Here is a 20,319-nt window from a genome sequence, read left to right on the forward strand (position 1 = left end):
GCCTTAGTTACATTCAGATAATGAAGCACACAAAAAAACTCATAATAATCATATGCTTTTCATGTTGTGATGAATTTGAACAATAAAAATACCGGTATGCCACATAAGATGAATCGTTGACTTGTTTATTGTAATAGCACATGATTTATCCATCATATGTACACACATGTGAAATTCAAAGCAAGCTGTCTACACACATCTGATACTGAATATCACGGATTATCCAATATCAGGTCAATGTATTTATAGCATTGCTTTTTTATGTATACATATCAATATTATAAAGAATACATATTTCTAATGAACAGTCAGGTACATAAATGTAAAATGATATAGAAAGCTCCATTTTCAATCATGTACAAGTGTGTGAGTATTTAATGATCCTGTACTACAACAGGGTAGGGTCATCACAAAAATCAAATAGAATTTATCAATTGTAAAAATCTTGCTGTCCTTAGAATTTTAGATTTGTTTATCTATTATCCCATCATCATGAAGAGTATTTGATTCTACCATATCTGGGATTTGAGAAGAAAATTTTGAAGTCACAATCAATTTGACCCTTTTTGGCCCCGCCCCTTAGGCCCCTGGGGGTTGAGGACAACATAATTTACAATTTTGGTGTGCCTTAAGCCAAGGAAGATTTTTGTAAAATTTCAATGACTTTTCCAGAAATAGTCAAAATGGTTAAAAGTTCACAACGCACAACACCGGACGTAAAGGGGATCACAGCAGGTCAACCCTGAGACACTTAAATCATACAGAGCAATTGGTACGATTTGGTGCAATCCACACTACAAGATTCATTAGACAGTAGACATTTATGCTGCATTAGCATATAGAATGAAAGTCATGTTTAACTAAGATTGGTTTGGCAGCAGCAATCCACTGTAGTTGTACCTGTACAGTTTATAGGTTTGTCATTAACTTGCTTTCACATCCTAATTGTTTTAATTTGTCACTAAATATTTATTTTTAACAGCAAAATATATAGTTAAATCCTTACTTTTTTAACTTCGATAGATTTCTCTAGCAATGTACGATGCACGCTTGTCATCAATGTCCACGCATTTTATGGTACAGAAACCTTGCTTACCTGTTGTAAAATTACCATGGAGAAGCCCCCACCCCCCCAAAAAAAATAGTGCAGTACGCGTCTGTGTCTGTGTTTGTCATACATTTATGCATGGAACTTGAGATGTCTATTATGTACTATTTATAGGAACATTACTAGATACTCTTCAATAACACATTACCACAAACTATGGATATCCAACTAGACATAACTACATACTGTTTTATAAGACATGATATGTTTCTTAAGATATTGTGATACATCTTAAAAGCATGTGGCATAATGAGAAGCAAAATAGAAAAAAATATTAAATCTAAAATCTGTTTGTCACTTCATGCTGATGACCAATGCTTCCAGAACAAAATTGTTTTAGTGAGACTAACGGTGTACATGGGAGTTAGTAAAGTTACATCAAACATAACGTTACAATTTATATAATGGTACACAACAATAACTTGATCACAGACATTAGAAGATAATGGCCCAGTGAAATTTTAGATCAATACAGACCAATTTTGTCTTTGCTATGTGACTACATTTGATCTTTATTTCTTGTTTTTCCCTTCTTTTCTCATTTTTTCCCTTGTTTTTCCCCTTAAGTTATAAAACCAGAAAATTCCTCTTAAGAAATAGAAACAATAATTTTAAACTACTAAATCCAAGATGGCCACATGTCAGCCATTTTGTTTATACCTCACATACACACATAAATACACTTGACCTAAAGAGATTGACACCTGACCTACATATCTAAAGACACTACCATATCCTATAATAACCCAGGGTGTACAGTTTTACCTTCCTTATCCTGTAATAACCCAGGATTTACAGTATTATCTCCCTTATCCTGTAATAACCCAGGGTGTACTGTATTACCTCCCTTATCTTGTAATAACCCAGGATTTACAGTATTATCTCCCTTATCCTGTAATAACCCAGGGTGTACTGTATTACCTTCCTTATCCTGTAATAACCCAGGATTTACAGTATTATCTCCCTTATCCTGTAATAACCTAGGGTGTACTGTATTATCTCCCTTATCCTGTAATAACCCAGGGTGTACTGTATTACCTTCCTTATCCTGTAATAACCCAGGATTTACAGTATTATCTCCCTTATCCTGTAATAACCTAGGGTGTACTGTATTATCTCCCTTATCCTGTAATAACCCATGGTGTACTGTATTACCTCCCTTATCTTGTAATAACCCAGGATTTACAGTATTATCTCCCTTATCCTGTAATAACCCATGGTGTACTGTATTACCTCCCTTATCTTGTAATAACCCAGGGTGTACTGTATTACCTCCCTTAGCCTGTAATAACCCAGGATGTACAGTATTACCTCCCTTATCTTGTAATAACCCAGGGTGTACAGTTTTATCTCCTTTATCCTGTAATAACCCAGAATGTACAGTATTACCTTCCTTATCCTGTAATAACCTAGGGTGTACAGTATTACCTCCCTTATCCTGTAATAACCCAGGGTGTACAGTATTACCTCCCTTATTCCGAAATAATCCAGGGTCTACTGTTTTACCTCCCTTATCCTGTAATAACCCAGGGTGTACAGCATTACCTCCCTTATCCTATAATAACCCAGGGTGTAGAGTATTACCTCCCTTATCTTGTAATAACCTAGGATGTACAGTATTACCTCCCTTAGCCTGTAATAACCCAGGGTGTACAGTATTACCTCCCTTATCTTGTAATAACCCAGGGTGTACAGTATTACCTCCCTTATCTTGTAATAACCCAGGGTGTACTGTATTACCTCCCTTATCTTGTAATAACCCAGGTGTACAGTATTACCTTCCTTATCCTGTAATAACCTAGGGTGTACAGTATTACCTCCCTTATTCCGAAATAACCCAGGGTCTACTGTTTTACCTCCCTTATCCTGTAATAACCCAGGGTGTACAGTTTTACCTTCCTTATCCTGTAAAAAGCCAGGATTTACAGTATTACCTCCCTTATCCTATAATAACCCAGGATTTACAGTATTACCTTCCTTATCCTGTAATAACCCAGGGTGTACTGTATTACCTTCCTTATCCTGTAATAACCCAGGGTGTACTGTATTACCTTCCTTATCCTGTAATAACCCAGGGTGTACAGTATCACCTTCCTTATCCTGTAATAACCCAGGGTGTACTGGGTTACCTTCCTTATCCTGTAATAATCCAGGATCTAAAGTATTACTTCCCTGATCTTGTTATAGTCCAGGGTGTACTGTATTACCTTCCTTAACTTGTAATAACCCAGGGTGTACAGTATTACCTCCTTTATCCTGTAATAACCCAGAATGTACAGCATTACCTTCCTTATCCTGTAATAACCAAGGATGTACAGTATTACCTCCCTTATCCTGTAATAACCCAGAATGTACATTATTACCTCCCTTATCTTGTAATAACCCAGGATGTACAGTATTACCTCCCTTATCTTGTAATAACCCAGGGTGTACAGTATTACCTCCCTTAGCCTGTAATAACCCAGGGTATACTGTATTACCTCCCCTATCTTGTTATAACCCCAGGGTGTACTGTATTCCCTCCCTTATCCTGTAATAACCCAGGGTGTACTGTATTCCCTCCCTTTTCCTGTAATAACCCAGGGTGTACTGCATTACCTCCCTTATCCTGTAATAACCCAGGGTGTACAGTATTACCTTCCTTATCTTGTAATTACCAATGGTGTACAGTATTACCTTCCTTATCCTGTAATAACCCAGGGTGTACAGTATTACCTCAGCCTGTAATAACCCAGGGTATACTGTATTACCTCCCCGATCTTGTTATTACCCCAGGGTGTACTGTATTCCCTCCCTTATCCTGTGATAACCCAGGGTGTACTGTATTCCCTCCCTTATCCTGTAATAACCTAGGGTGTACTGTATTACCTTCCTTATCCTGTGATAACCCAGGATGTACAGTATTACCTCCCTTATCCTGTAATAACCCAGGGTGTACTGTATTACCTCCCTTAGCCTGTAATAACCCAGGGTGTACAGTATTACCTCCCTTATCTTGTAATAAGTCCACTGGCCTACAACTTCTTTCTTAAGTCAGAGGTTGGGTTTAGCTTTCAGAAAACGCCCTTTGTTATTCTACTTGACATCTATAGATATGACCGGGTTAGATAGGGTTAGGGATAGATATGGGCGAGTTAATTACCAGAAATGAGCCTGGAATATTCCAGTTGCTCCACATAGTTTTACCAGATAGAACAGACATTCTATGCAGACATTACTACACATTTTATAATTCAAGTCTATAAGATAACCTGATCCCTGACTGTGTTAGGTCACCCCTGTAAGTGTAATTAAATTCTTAGGAAGTCAAAGTTCCAGCCCCCTCAACAAACTTTTGCACTTTTCTAGAATAGTACAGAACACATACATTATAGCAAAGAGCAAGTAAATATTGGTTTCTTAAATGTATTTAACTTCAAGACAAAAAGCATAACATAAAAACAAAATAGCAAAATAGCTAGAAACAAAAACAAAAAAAACAAAAAAAACACAGACAAAAATACAAATAACTGATAAAATCATTATGTAGATAGCAGCACAAATAAAAAAAAAACAATAGTTGATTAAGTAGACAGCTTAAATGGTAATCCAATTAAAATGTAGAATTCACTGTGTAATAGGCAAGTTCTGTGTCTATTAAAACCAGCTACACATCTTTCTGATACCAACAAGAGTTTATCAAGAAAATAGCCCCACATCTTCAACATTTCTGTAATTCAAAATTTGTCAATATAAACTGCAAAAAGGAATTTGAAAAAAAGTTGACTGAAAGTTAATTTCAGAGAATGTAACATGTGATCTCAGTTATGTCTAAACCAATGAAAATATTTGTTATAAACAATACTAACCAATGAAAATATTTGTTAAAAACAATACTAACCAATCATGAACTGCATTAAAGGATTCCTCGTTTGTGACATCGTACATTAGAATAAATCCCATAGCACCACGATAGTACGCTGTTGTTATCGTTCTGTATCTTTCCTGACCAGCTGTGTCCTGTAAAATAAAAATATATATTTTGTAATATTATATAATATATTGTATATGTATATAGTATACTGGGTTAATATAAACAAAACACGAGAGGCCAAATAGGCATGCCCTGCTCAACTACAGAAAGTAAACAATCATTGCATTGGTGATACATTTCACTTTTTCTTCAACATTATAACCTGCCCTGCAATGTTAATGACTAGGTCTTTTGTAAAAGTATCTACATCAAAACACACCCAAGCATTCTGGATGTCAGGAATATTTCAGGTTTGAAAATTTACATACTGTTAACATGGTTGGGATCTAGTTTGTACATTTTAAAATGAAATCTAATAACATAAGACTATATCTGTTACCAAATGTTCATCATACATATTCATCTTAGATTTTCCTTCAAAACTACTTTAAAGTAGTCACACTCCAGCCATAAAACAAAAGTCACACTCCAGTGTTAAAACAGTAGTCACACTCCAGTGTTACACTCCAGTGTTAAAACAGAAGTCACACTCCAGTGTTAAAACAGTAGTCAAATTCCAGTGATAAAACAGTAGTCACAATCCAGTGTTAAAACAGTAGTCACACTCCAGTGATAAAACAGTAGTCATACTCCAGTGTTAAAACAGTAGTCACACTCCAGTGTTAAAACAGTAGTCACACTCCAGTTTTAAAACAGTAGCCACACTCCAGTGTTAAAACAGTAGTCACAATCAAGTGTTAAAACAGTAGTCACACTCAAGCCTTAAAACAGTAGTCACACTCCAGTGTTACACTCAAGCCTTAAAGCAGTAGTCACACTCCAGTGTTACACTCCAGTGTTAAAACAGTAGTCACACTCCAGTGTTAAAACAGTAGTCACACTCCAGTGATAAAACAGTAGTCACACTCCAGTGTTAAAGCAGTAGTCACAATCAAGTGTTAAAACAGTAGTCACACTCCAGCATTTAAACAGTAGTTACACTCCAGTGTTTAAACAGTGGTCACACTCCAGTGTTAAAACAGTAGTCACACTCAAGCCTTAAAGCAGTAGTCACACTACAGTGTTAAAACAGAAGTTACACTACAGTATTAAAACAGTAGTCACACTCCAGTGTTAAAACAGTAGCCATATTCCAGTGTTAGAACAGAAGTCATACTCCAGTGTTAAAACAGTAGTCACACTCCAGTGTTAAAACAATGGTCACACTCCAGTGTTAGAACAGTAGTCACACTCCAGTGTTACACTCAAGCCTTAAAGCAGTAGTCACACTCCAGTGTTACACTTCAGTGTTAAAACAGTAGTCACACTCCAGTATTAAAACAGTAGTCACACTCCAGTGATAAAACAGTAGTCACACTCCAGTGTTAAAACAGTAGTCACACTCCAGTGTTACACTTCAGTGTCAAAACAGTAGTCACACTCCAGTATTATGACATAATTCACACTCCAGTATTAAACCTTTATCTACATATAAGTGATAAGACAGTTTGTGAAACTCTGGTGAGATTGTACATCAGGACATTTAGTTCAGTAGAGTTCCTGGTTACATCAGGTTCAATGATTGCAGTTCAAAGCTTGTTGTTGAACACTGAACATTATTTTAAAATGAAGAAAACCAACATTAAATCAAGAGACATGGGAAGACGAGATCCATATCATAAACTAAGTGTACTACTCAAAATGACTTTATATAGAATATTTCTAGTTTTATCATTAAACATCTCGACCAAGCAACAAATTACCATAAATATGATATTGTACACATCTTATATACAGGGAGTAAGGATCACACTGGCTGATAAGACTACTGGGTCTCCCGAGTAATGGGGGGGACACAATCCCGCTGAGTGTCCCATCACTGCTTCACTGAAGCCAAGACTCCACCAAGTGAGAATGTAGTATCAATAGGTATGACACAACAAACCTGCTACTTTTTCACATTATAAATCCTGGATATTTCCTAAATTTCAACCAGGAACCCTAAATACCACACCTTATGGACTTTCATTGGGCACCAATGCAATACAGCAAAGAAAGCACATATTCCTACTTAGCACTGACAGGAATTGAACACTGGCATGATAATTCACAGCTCTTTATAACAAGGATTTTAAATTTCAATACTTAAAAATTTTGTCAAAAATAGTAAGAATTACTATTTTAAACGTTTAAGGATATTCACAATTTCAACATTTTAAATCGTCTGTACTCCCGACCCCCGTCTCAGTTTGTATGTCGTACTAGCTCATGTACAGATAAATCTAAGTCAGGACACGTTCCTTGTATAATCCAGCAAGCAAACACAGTGAAAATTAAATCGTGCTACTACATTGATAAAAAGACTAAGTACAGTCATTACTGAAAGCCATTTCTCTTTATCCCTCACTAAATATAATCCATTTGGTTCAGATGTCACTGTAGACTACTATGTTAAACTTTCTGCCTGAACAATTTCATCTTTTTTTTCTGAAGCAAACAATTTAAGTTTCCTCTAAATAGTCATGATCAGAAGAAATGAACACAATAACAGTATATATGTTCTAATGAACAGCTAATACATAATCAAATAGGTTTTATAAATACTACATGACATGAATTATAGATGTTTTGTTAAGTGTTATAAAGTATGTTAAGCTTTTTTTTTCAATAAAAAGAATCCAAGCACGTCTGTAAAGATACAACACAATCTTACATCTACGTGTGAGTTACATTCTAAATTTATTCTGGACATGTATTGAAATGAAATTGAGTTAAACTAACTTCCAGACAGACAGGAACAGAGTGAGAGACTGAAAAACAGATTGTGTGAAAGTGAAAACAAGAGGCCCAAGGGTCTTTACGATCACCTGAGTCACAATACTTCTTGCAGCATGACATAGAAGTGATTTTGTTAAAAAAGTAATATAGCTTTAACTAAATTGTACAGATAACACAAATGTAAATTGTTCATAACATTAGCTGCTATCTCATGCTGAGGTTTCTGACCAAGTTTGGATTAAAAGAAAATTCACTCAAGATTTGAATTATCCCATATCAAATCTTCCATCCAGGAACAGTAGAACATCTTTGAAATTTCAGTCAATTTGACCCATTTTTGGCCCTGCAACACAGCCCCTCGGGTCAGCCAAGGTCAATATGTGCATCACATTAAACTGTCATCTTAAACTAATAATTCTATCCAGGTTTTAACTATTTCCATTTGACTCTCAGGTGACTCTTTCGGTCAGGTGACCTAAAAAGGCAGAGAAAATGAAAAAATGAGAGACGGAGAAACAGAATGTGTGCAAGAGACTGAAAGAGAATGTGAGACTGAGAAACAAAGTGAAAGAAAGGCAGACTTTGAAAGTGTGAGAGACTAAAATACACAGTGAAAAAAAGAAAAGAATCTGAGATAGAGTAAAAGACAGAGAAACAAAGTGGATGTAAAAAAAGAGGCAGAGAGACTGAGAAAGCATGAGAGAATGTGAGAAAGAATGAGTAAAAGTGAAAGAAAGGCACTGAGGAACTGAGAGACTAGAAAGGCACTGAGAGACAGAAAGAAAGGCACTGAGGCACTGAGAGACTAAAAAGGCACTGAGAGACAGAAAGAAAGGCACTGAAAGACAGAAAGATAGGCACTGAGAGACCAGAAACAAGGGCACTGAGAGACCAGAAACAAAGGCACTGAGTGACCAGAAACAAAGGCACTGAGGCACTGAGAGACCAGAAACAAAGGCACTGAGAGACCAGAAAGATAGGCACTGAGTGACCAGAAACAAACACACTGAGTGACCAGAAAGATAGGCACTGAGGCACTGAGAGACCAGAAACAAAGGCACTGAGGCACTGAGAGACCAGAAACAAAGGCACTGAGTGACCAGAAACAAAGGCACTGAGGCACTGAGAGACCAGAAACAAAGGCACTGAGTGACCAGAAACAAAGGCAATGAGAGACCAGAAACAAAGGCACTGAGGCACTGAGAGACCAGAAACAAAGACACTGAGAGACCAGAAACAAAGGCACTGAGGCACTGAGAGACCAGAAACAAAGGCACTGAGAGACCAGAAAGATAGGCACTGAGTAACCAGAAACAAACACACTGAGAGACCAGAAACAAAGGCACTGAGTGACCAGAAACAAAGGCACTGAGGCACTGAGGCACTGAGAGATCAGAAACAAAGGCACTGAGAGACCAGAAACAAAGGCACTGAGGCACTGAGAGACCAGAAACAAAGGCACTGAGAGATCAGAAAAAAGGCACTGAGAGACCAGAAACAAAGCAGAAGAACTAGAGGGACCAAGACACAGAAGGCACTGAGAGACCAGAAACAAAGGCACTGAGGCACTGAGAGACCAGAAACAAAGACACCGAGAGACCAGAAACAAAGGCACTGAGAGACCATAAAGATAGGCACTGAGAGACCAGAAACAAAGGCACTGAGAGACAAAAAAGATAGGCACTGAGAGACCAGAAACAAAGCCACTGAGATATCAGAAAGATAGGCACTGAGAGACCAGAAACAAAGGCACTGAGTGACCAGAAACAAAGGCACTGATAGACCAGAAACAAAGGCACTGAGAGACAAGAAAGATAGGCACAGAAAGACCAGAAACAAAGGCACTGAGGCACTGAGAGACCAGAAACAAAGGCACTGAGAGACCAGAAACAAAGGCACTGTGGCACTGAGAGACCAGAAACAAAGGCACTGAGAGACCAGAAACATAGGCACTGAGAGACCAGAAACAAAGGCACTGAGGCACTGAGAGACCAGAAACAAAGGCACTGAAAGACCAGAAAGAAAAGCACTAAGTGACCAGAAACAAAGGCACTGAGAGACCAGAAAGATAGGCACTAAGAGACCAGTAAGAAAAGCACCGAGTGACCAGAAACAAAGGCACTGAGACACTGAGAGACCATAATCAAAGGCACTGAGAGACCAGAAAGATAGGCACTGAGAGACCAGAAAGGCACTGAGGCACTGAGAGACCAGAAACAAAGGCACTGAGAGACCAGAAACAAAGGCACTGAGAGACCAGAAAGATAGGCACTGAGGCACTGAGAGACCAGAAACAAAGGCACTGAGGCACTGAGAGACCAGAAAAAAAGGCACTGAGAGACCTGAAAGATAGGCACTGAGTGACCAGAAACAAACACACTGAGAGACCAGAAACAAACACACTGAGAGACCAGAAACAAACGCACTGAGAGACCAGAAACAAAGGCACTGAGTGACCAGAAACAAAGGCACTGAGGCACTGAGAGACCAGAAACAAAGGCACTGAGAGACCAGAAACAAAGGCACTGAGAGACCAGAAAGAAAAGCACTGAGAGACCAGAAACAAAGGCACTGAGGCACTGAGAGACCATAAACAAAGGCACTGAGGCACTGGGAGACCAGAAACAAAGGCACTGAGAGACCAGAAACAAACGCACTGAGAGACCAGAAACAAAGACACTGAGAGACCAGAAACAAAGGCACTGAGTGACCAGAAACAAAGGCACTGAGACACTGAGAGACGAGAAACAAAGGCACTGAGTGACCAGAAACAAAGGCACTAAGGCACTGAGAGACCAGAAACAAAGGCACTGAGAGACCAGAAACAAAGACACTGAGAGACCAGAAACAAAGGCACTGAGTGACCAGAAACAAAGGCACTGAGACACTGAGAGACGAGAAACAAAGGCACTTAGTGACCAGAAACAAAGGCACTGAGGCACTGAGAGACCAGAAACAAAGGCACTGAGACACTGAGAGACGAGAAACAAAGGCACTGAGTGACCAGAAACAAAGGCACTGAGGCACTGAGAGACCAGAAACAAAGGCACTGAGAGACCAGAAAGATAGGCACTAAGAGACCAGTAAGAAAAGCACCGAGTGACCAGAAACAAAGGCACTGAGACACTGAGAGACCATAATCAAAGGCACTGAGAGACCAGAAAGATAGGCACTGAGAGACCAGAAAGGCACTGAGGCACTGAGAGACCAGAAACAAAGGCACTGAGAGACCAGAAACAAAGGCACTGAGAGACCAGAAAGATAGGCACTGAGGCACTGAGAGACCAGAAACAAAGGCACTGAGGCACTGAGAGACCAGAAACAAAGGCACTGAGAGACCTGAAAGATAGGCACTGAGTGACCAGAAACAAACACACTGAGAGACCAGAAACAAACACACTGAGAGACCAGAAACAAACGCACTGAGAGACCAGAAACAAAGGCACTGAGTGACCAGAAACAAAGGCACTGAGGCACTGAGAGACCAGAAACAAAGGCACTGAGAGACCAGAAACAAAGGCACTGAGAGACCAGAAAGAAAAGCACTGAGAGACCAGAAACAAAGGCACTGAGGCACTGAGAGACCATAAACAAAGGCACTGAGGCACTGGGAGACCAGAAACAAAGGCACTGAGAGACCAGAAACAAACGCACTGAGAGACCAGAAACAAAGACACTGAGAGACCAGAAACAAAGGCACTGAGTGACCAGAAACAAAGGCACTGAGACACTGAGAGACGAGAAACAAAGGCACTGAGTGACCAGAAACAAAGGCACTGAGGCACTGAGAGACCAGAAACAAAGGCACTGAGACACTGAGAGACGAGAAACAAAGGCACTGAGTGACCAGAAACAAAGGCACTGAGGCACTGAGAGACCAGAAACAAAGGCACTGAGAGACCAGAAAGATAGGCACTAAGAGACCAGTAAGAAAAGCACCGAGTGACCAGAAACAAAGGCACTGAGACACTGAGAGACCATAATCAAAGGCACTGAGAGACCAGAAAGATAGGCACTGAGAGACCAGAAAGGCACTGAGGCACTGAGAGACCAGAAACAAAGGCACTGAGAGACCAGAAACAAAGGCACTGAGAGACCAGAAAGATAGGCACTGAGGCACTGAGAGACCAGAAACAAAGGCACTGAGGCACTGAGAGACCAGAAACAAAGGCACTGAGAGACCTGAAAGATAGGCACTGAGTGACCAGAAACAAACACACTGAGAGACCAGAAACAAACACACTGAGAGACCAGAAACAAACGCACTGAGAGACCAGAAACAAAGGCACTGAGTGACCAGAAACAAAGGCACTGAGGCACTGAGAGACCAGAAACAAAGGCACTGAGAGACCAGAAACAAAGGCACTGAGAGACCAGAAAGAAAAGCACTGAGAGACCAGAAACAAAGGCACTGAGGCACTGAGAGACCATAAACAAAGGCACTGAGGCACTGGGAGACCAGAAACAAAGGCACTGAGAGACCAGAAACAAACGCACTGAGAGACCAGAAACAAAGACACTGAGAGACCAGAAACAAAGGCACTGAGTGACCAGAAACAAAGGCACTGAGACACTGAGAGACGAGAAACAAAGGCACTGAGTGACCAGAAACAAAGGCACTGAGGCACTGAGAGACCAGAAACAAAGGCACTGAGACACTGAGAGACGAGAAACAAAGGCACTGAGTGACCAGAAACAAAGGCACTGAGGCACTGAGAGACCAGAAACAAAGGCACTGAGACACTGAGAGACGAGAAACAAAGGCACTGAGTGACCAGAAAGAAAAGCACCGAGTGACCAGAAACAAAGGCACCGAGGCACTGAGAGACCAGAAACAAAGGCACTGAGAGACCAGAAACAAAGGCACTGAGGCACTGAGAGACCAGAAAGATAGGCACTGAGTAACCAGAAACAAACACACTGAGAGACCAGAAACAAAGGCACTGAGTGACCAGAAACAAAGGCACTGAGGCACTGAGAGATCAGAAACAAAGGCACTGAGAGATCAGAAACAAAGGCACTGAGAGACCAGAAACAAAGGCACTGAGGCACTGAGAGACCAAAAACAAAGGCACTGAGAGATCAGAAAAAAGGCACTGAGAGACCAGAAACAAAGCAGAAGAACTAGAGGGACCAAGACACAGAAAGAGAAATGGAGGGGCACTGAGAAATTGATAAATAATAAGACAGAAAGCTGTTTTTATCGAGCGTTTTATTCATTATACCCACAGATACCACATGGACAGGGCTATACATAAACCCTAATTTCTATATTCATTATCAGCATTCAGCAGTGACTATAGAGCTACATTTTACCCCCTACAATGAGACCAATTAGAGGCCATGTCACCTCTTGGAGGTAATCAGGGAGGTAGGTGTTAGAATCACCAATAATGGCTAAAATTTGTATTAATTAGCACCACATTTGATCATGATCAGTGCTAGGTTAATTTCCTCTTTAGAATGGTTTTATTTGATGATGTCCTTTGTTGTAGCGGGTGAGAGATATTTTTACTGTGGAGAGTAGACGTATAGAAACCTACAATGCTATTTCAGTACATGTTACAGCAGGTTTATGTCAGCACGACGGGTTGAGCTGAAAGAGTTAGGATTGATCCAGTCATGCAAAAGTTGGGATTGGTTCAAACAACTGCTACATCGCCCACAGAGACCCGATCAATACGTAGATCTCTTCCTGTAGAACTGAGAACACATTTAAAGACCGATATTCTGTTGTTCCAAGGTACCATCACCAAAAGGAATTAAGCAGCTCCATGTTTTAATTCTATTTCCAACCCAATGACAATGCATCTTAAAAAACTACTTTCCATACAATTAATAGAGCAGGAAAACTCTTTGTTATGAACTGTGTATTGATTGAACTATGAATTTCAAAGCTCAATAACTGAGATACTGATAATATCACAATTACAATGGAGTTACTGATAATATCACAATTACAATGGAGTTACTGATAATATCACAGTTATATTAGGGAAACTCTTGTTATGAGCTGTGTATTGATTAAACTATAAATTTTATAGCTCAATAATTGAGATAATGATACTAAAATAATAAGAGAGATATTGATGATATCATAATAGATACTGATAGTATAATAATTATTATAGAGATACCAATAATATCATGATAATAATAACATCATAATCAGGGTATTTCACCAACTGGTAAAAAGACCTATTGTTAAGTTCCTTATTGTTATTTTGTTTTTTGTGACCTCCTAATCTTTTAACTGGTAAAATATATGGCAACAGTATGAAATAAGACATGTCATTAAACTTTTCAAAAAATAGGTCAAAAATCATATGCCCTCCATATCATAGGTCAAAATCTAGAAATAATAACTCAAAAACTGTTCATTTTTCAGTATTCCTACAATCATATCATTTGTAAAGAACCTACAAGGCTAAATTTTCCCCAATGCATGTGCATGTTAATGAAAAAAATGTCAAATAAAAAAACTTGCTATTAGAGGTTACAATTTAAAAAAAAAAAAAAAAAAAATTTTATATTGAAAATTCCATCTATAGGTCCATGCAGAATGTCATTACAATGAATTTGATGCCTTCATTTTTGTCTTAAAATCTATTTTATTCCTGAATCAATTACATATATTTCTATGTATAATCTGATGAATTCACATTTTGAACTTTCCTTAAAAATATCAGAAACTCATAAATAGCAAGTTCTGTACAGTTATATAATCATGTTACAAAATGGCAACTGTGGTTGAAGTTATGATGAGACTGAAAAAAACAATAACCTTATAAAACCTTGTCTGAAAATTCAACTTTCAGTTCTAGGTAGGGGTCAAATTTGAATATTGCTTTGTTGGGAAACAAACTTTGATAAACTCCTTTTCACGTTTTGCACAATCTAGAGCATGGATACTTTATATATAGGATCTTCTAGTTATAATCTATAAGGTTGGTTAATATAAATGACCTTGGACTATTTTTGATGTCACAGGTTACAATTATTTGAAAATCTTTAAATACCAATTTCTCAATAACCAAGACCCACACGGTGATGAAATTTTGCCATTAGCATGCTGTGATCAATTGCTATTGAATGTATTGTAAAACTCAGTCTGGAAATTTAACTTCCGATTCTCCATAGGGGTCAAAGTTGAAAATTGCTATTTTGGGTAACAAACTTTGAAAAACTTCTCAAATTCTGCAAGGTCTAGGATCTAGACATTTCATACTTAGGAAGCTCTGGTCATTGACTATCCTTGACCCATTTTCCAGATCACAGGATACAATTATTTGAAAATATTTCAATAGCATTTTTTCAATAACCAAGAGGCACAAGGTAATAATGTTTCATCAGTAGCATGCTGTGATTAATTGCTATTAAACATATTTATAACTTTTTGTCTGAAAATTTAACTTCCAGTTTTTGATAAAATTTGAAAAATGCTACTTTGGGTAACAAACTTTGAAAAATTTCTTCATAAGTTCTGCAAGGTCTACAGCCTTGATATTTCACATGCAAGATGTCCCAGTCGTTAGCTATCAGGTTTTATAACATGAATGACCTTGACTGATGTTTAAGGTCAGAGGGATCAATTTTGTTAAAATCTTCTTTTCAGTAACTCAGAGATACCGGGTGGCGATGTTTGGTTATTTGCATATTGCATTCTATTGATATTGATAGTAGTAGAAATATATTGTAACAAATTTCAACTTACGGTTTTAGAACAGGATCAAATTAAGAAAATTCTTTTTCGGGTAACATAAATAAATTACGGAAATTGTGCAGTCTAGAGACCAGATATACAACATATAGATTGCTTAAAGGGTTTGCTGTCATGTTTGTGGACATGATTGACCTCTAGGTAAGCAGCTGTGTATAGGTGAAAAGCCTGTCTCATTTCTGGCCAACTAATTCCCACTGATCTACTTATGATAAACCATGGTACCTAATAGTGATCTTTGATATGTTATATCATGAGAATAAGAATTCCACTAGCATTAAAACTGATACCGGTTTTGGTAGCATGATAGCAGATAAGACATGATTAAAGAGAAATATTAACATGCTATTCTAATATGATAACAGTGTATTTCTATCCTCCTTGGTTAAGCTTTGTGACTATGGTCATCACATTTAGTCAGGAATTTATAGGTTTAAACAACTGAATTTTTCCTAGAAATCTTATTCTTAATATAAAAAACTTTGAAAGAAAATTATGCAAAGTAGATAAAATCTTCAGTATGTGTAACATAGATCATTTCATTCTTTCAAAGTAAACCATCTGAATTAATCCTCCTATCAGATTGCTGCTGCCCTTGTAGACATTCATCAATACGGACCAATCATTTTGTCAAAAAATATATCATCTATTTACAGTCAGCAAATCAAATTACAGCAATCTTTGATCCATTAAATATTAATAAATCTAACATAGGATTTCCTGACAAAATATGTTCAACTTTATGAAATTTCATTGTACATTTCAACAAGAGATCCCTGAGGGATCTTGGTGCCTATCATTGTTTGATCTTTATTTATTCTTAGAAAGTTGGATCTTTTCCCTTTTTTTCTCTTCTCTGTTTTTGCTCTTAATGATAAAAAATTTGAACATTCCTTTGCAGAAATTGCAATGATGATCTTAAGCTGCCAAATCCAAAATGGCTAAATGGTAGCCATTTTGTATCTTCTGATCAGTCTCAACATCAAACTGGCACATGGAGATATCAAAGGGAACATACATATGAAATTTGAGAGATAACCATTCAGTACTTCTTAAGAAATAGGGTGAACAATGTTTACTAGGCAAACTCCAAAGATGGCTGCTTGTCAACCATTTTTCTGATCACTCATACAGGCACTACTAGGGACCATGAGGAACCTATACATGAAATTTGAGAAGGATCTTTACAGTACATGGCCACCTTTCGGCCATTTTGTTTTTCTCATCAGACCCAAAATCAAACTGGCACAACTAGATACCAAGGGAAACCTTCATATGCAGTTTGAGAAAGATCCATTCTGTACAACAACAATTATTTACGGACAGACGGACCACAGACAGACCACAGATGCAGAGCAATTTGAATAGCCTACCATCTGATTGAGGATGGTGGGCTAAAAGTTTGAAGGTTTAATTTGAAGTCAATTACAAAAAAAATAGAAATACACAGCAACAAAAAAAAAACAGTTTAGAAAAAGAATCTTGTACTTACCCAAATTTGTAACTTTACTCTTTTGTCCTGGCGAAACACTGTTTTTACTTTGAAATCTATGCCCACTGTGCTAACAAATGCGGAGGTGAAAGAGTCATCGGCGTATCTAAACAAAAACGATGTTTTACCCACACTACTGTTCCCGATAATAAGTAGTTTGAACATATAGTCAAAGTTCTGGTCTGCGGCATCTTTCTGCCATTTTGAATCATTTGCTGAAGCCATCTGTAATGAAAGGAAAACAAAATATGAAATGAATTGTATACAGTAGTAATACATGAAGCCCCTGACAAGATATAAATATTTAATCTTAGATTACAAGACATTTCAATACAATAAAGCATTCCAACATTATAGCATTTGAAGTCATCATTTGTGACTAGATAATATAAGTCCAAAGCATGGTCTTTCTAATTCACAACTTACATCAGCAAAACAGATTCTGTAGGAGGCTCAAGTTTTAGAGTTCAAATCATTTAAGCAGAACTTGTTATTCTGCCCAATTGGCAGGAGACAGGGGTTCAGTATGTAGTCTTGATATACTTTCTATTGCTATTATGTAAGTTTGTGTTTCGGTTTATTTGTGTATTGCCCCAGAAAAAACTATTCAGAGCTATCCTAAGGGGTGATGCTCTTGTAACTGAGTGAAGAATGATTTTAAGCCTAATGTTGTGTTGGGTGACAGCCTGATACTTGTATCATAGTGGACAAACAGACATTCTAAGTTTCCTTTAAATGTATTTGATTTGGTGACTGATGGTCAATTTTTTTTAAACCCAAGTGTGTAACAAATCGAACATCTCTACCTTCTTTATTAAAAAAAATTGATAAAATAAATTTCAATCTGACAATAAACTTGAAAGCAGGCAGGAGGTCATTCATCTGAACTAATTTCAAAGCCCTTCTTTTTAAGCAAGTTACTGGGCAACAATCATTTCCTGACGTCTCCTGATTTAAATTCAGGCAACATCTATCTTTTATGAAACCCTTGACTGAGGGCTAGTATGAGTTCCACATGAGACAGACCACTCTGTGCGGGTTGTGTCCTTGTTTAAGATATTTACCCTATTGCTTAGCATGGTCTATGGTAAGGTTTCATATATACTGTTCATTAATGTAGCCACCAGGGGCCACATCCTACTAGGAGACCTCACCTCCACACAATTTGTGTTGTGTTCACAGGATGAAAATAAAAAACAAACAAACATCAGACTAAGGGATGATAAATGTTACAACATCATACAATTGTTTAAGACTGCTGCTTCCTGATCTAAAACACGGACATATTTTTAATGAACCTCATTTCTGAGTAAAATCCTTATCACTTTTGAGATACTTTTTCTTACTAAATGGCTTTTGCAGGTTTAAAGATTATGTGTGAATGTTGGTATGTGTGCTTTAAATATTGTCTTGTTATTTTTATGAACTATACAAAATTTTGATAAATAAAAAAATTACGAAAAAAAAAAAATTAAAAAAAATTCTAAAGCCTAAATGACTGACAAGTGGTCAAATCTCATTATAGATTAAATCAATTGTTAGCATTCTAAAATCAGTTAATTAATACTAGTCAGTATTACATTGTATTATATAGATGTAATAGATCCCCCCACAAAGAAGTATAAGCTATTTATATACATACTAGTCAGTATTACATTGTATTATATAGATGTAATAGATCCCCCACAAAGAAGTATAAGCTATTTATATACATACTACTCAGTATAACATTGTATTATATAGATGTAATAGACCCCCCACAAAGAAGTATAAGCTATTTATAGACATACTAGTCAGTATTACATTGTATTATATAGATGTTATAGATCCCCCCACAAAGAAGTATAAGCTATTTATATACATACTAGTCAGTATAACATTGCATTATATAGATGTAATAGACCCCCCACAAAGAAGTATAAGCTATTTATATACATACTAGTCAGTACTACATTGTATTATGTAGATGTAATAGATCCCCCAACAAAGAAGTATAAGCTATTTATAGACATACTAGTCAGTATTACATTGTATTATATAGATGTAATAGATCCCCCCACAAAGAGGTATACGCTATTTATAGACATACTAGTCAGTATTACATTGTATCATATAGATGTAATAGATCTCCCCATAAAGAGGTATAAGCTATTTATAGATATACTTGATATTGATTTCTATATCATTAGTATCAATTATACGAAACACTTTAAGGAAAGAGAAAAAAAATCAATTTTCAACTCTATTTATCTTGTCAGATCTGCCTTTACATTTGGGTAAAAAGGATGATTTTGTTAATACTGTGAAGATATGAAAAAAATATATAATGACGAAATCACTTTGCAGATTAAAATTCATTAGCTGTAGTGCTGCCGCAACAAATGTGTGTACTCAGCAAATTTTAAAATGATGTACTGTAGATGAATGAGTTCTAAACAAGTCTAACAGGTGTACAATCAGTATAATACAGGAACAGTAATGTGGCATACAGTTTTTGTCTAACTGGATGTTTAAAAGATCTCTATCACAACAACGCTGTTAAACAGGAATGTCTTCAACCTATCAAAGAAAAAAAAACCTTTTTAACCAAACCTTCTTCATTATTATCATAAAATCAAATGTCATAAACTTATATACACCAAACCTTTAATTAAGTCCATGTCAAGTAAATATATCTCTAGAATTACCCACAAAAGATACAGAATTATCTAGAAATAAGTAAGTGTATCTCTTAACATTCAATGAGTCAACAGTCATTCTCTGACCCCCAGGGTTGATTATATATAGAGTTACCTATAACTGGAAATTATAGCCAAAATGTCATCATTTAAATAGACAGAAATTGTAGAGAATTTTGATGTGTTGGATGCTGTGACCAGTTAAACAGACAGAAATTGTAGAGAATTTTGATGTGTTGGATGCTGTGACCAGTTAAACAGACAGATATTGTAGAGAATTTTGTCTATATCAATGAGGAAAGCAACAAGAAATTAGTTGATAATTAATTAAGAGCAACAGTACATCACCATGGCAATATTGGTAGAAAAGATATATAGAAGAATTACCGTGGCATCACCCGGCTGTGGTAGGAGGGCCATTAAGAGAAGAGACAGGTAACAGGAGGAAATCACTATGGGTCCACAACAGCCCTGTTTATACCCAAAAGTATCCACAGAACAGAAACAGCTTCCTATCTAGCACCACTGCAACCACAGCCACAGACTCGTAAAGGCTGTATAGAAGTTAACACGCTTAAACTGTACACAGCT

At 37.3% G+C, this 20,319-nt stretch overlaps 1 protein-coding gene across 4 annotated transcripts in view; it reads right to left on the reverse strand.

Annotated features, from left to right (window-relative positions):
- The window catches only part of LOC132545107 (ras-related protein Rab-3-like), a 73,508-nt gene that overhangs the window by 20,905 nt on the left and 32,284 nt on the right, over positions 1-20,319 (reverse strand). For all 4 annotated transcript variants that reach the window (XM_060208774.1, XM_060208772.1, XM_060208773.1 and 1 more), the window contains exons 2-3: positions 17,051-17,275; positions 4,989-5,107 (exon numbers count right to left, since the gene is read on the reverse strand). In XM_060208774.1, the coding sequence (XP_060064757.1) occupies positions 4,989-5,107; positions 17,051-17,275 (344 nt within the window). The remainder of the gene's footprint in view (positions 1-4,988; positions 5,108-17,050; positions 17,276-20,319) is intronic.

Source organism: Ylistrum balloti, unplaced genomic scaffold, assembly GCF_031769215.1.
Source record: "Ylistrum balloti isolate Yb309-2 unplaced genomic scaffold, AGI_CSIRO_Ybal_v1 Utg369828, whole genome shotgun sequence".
Classification (NCBI taxonomy): Eukaryota; Metazoa; Mollusca; class Bivalvia; order Pectinida; family Pectinidae; genus Ylistrum; species Ylistrum balloti.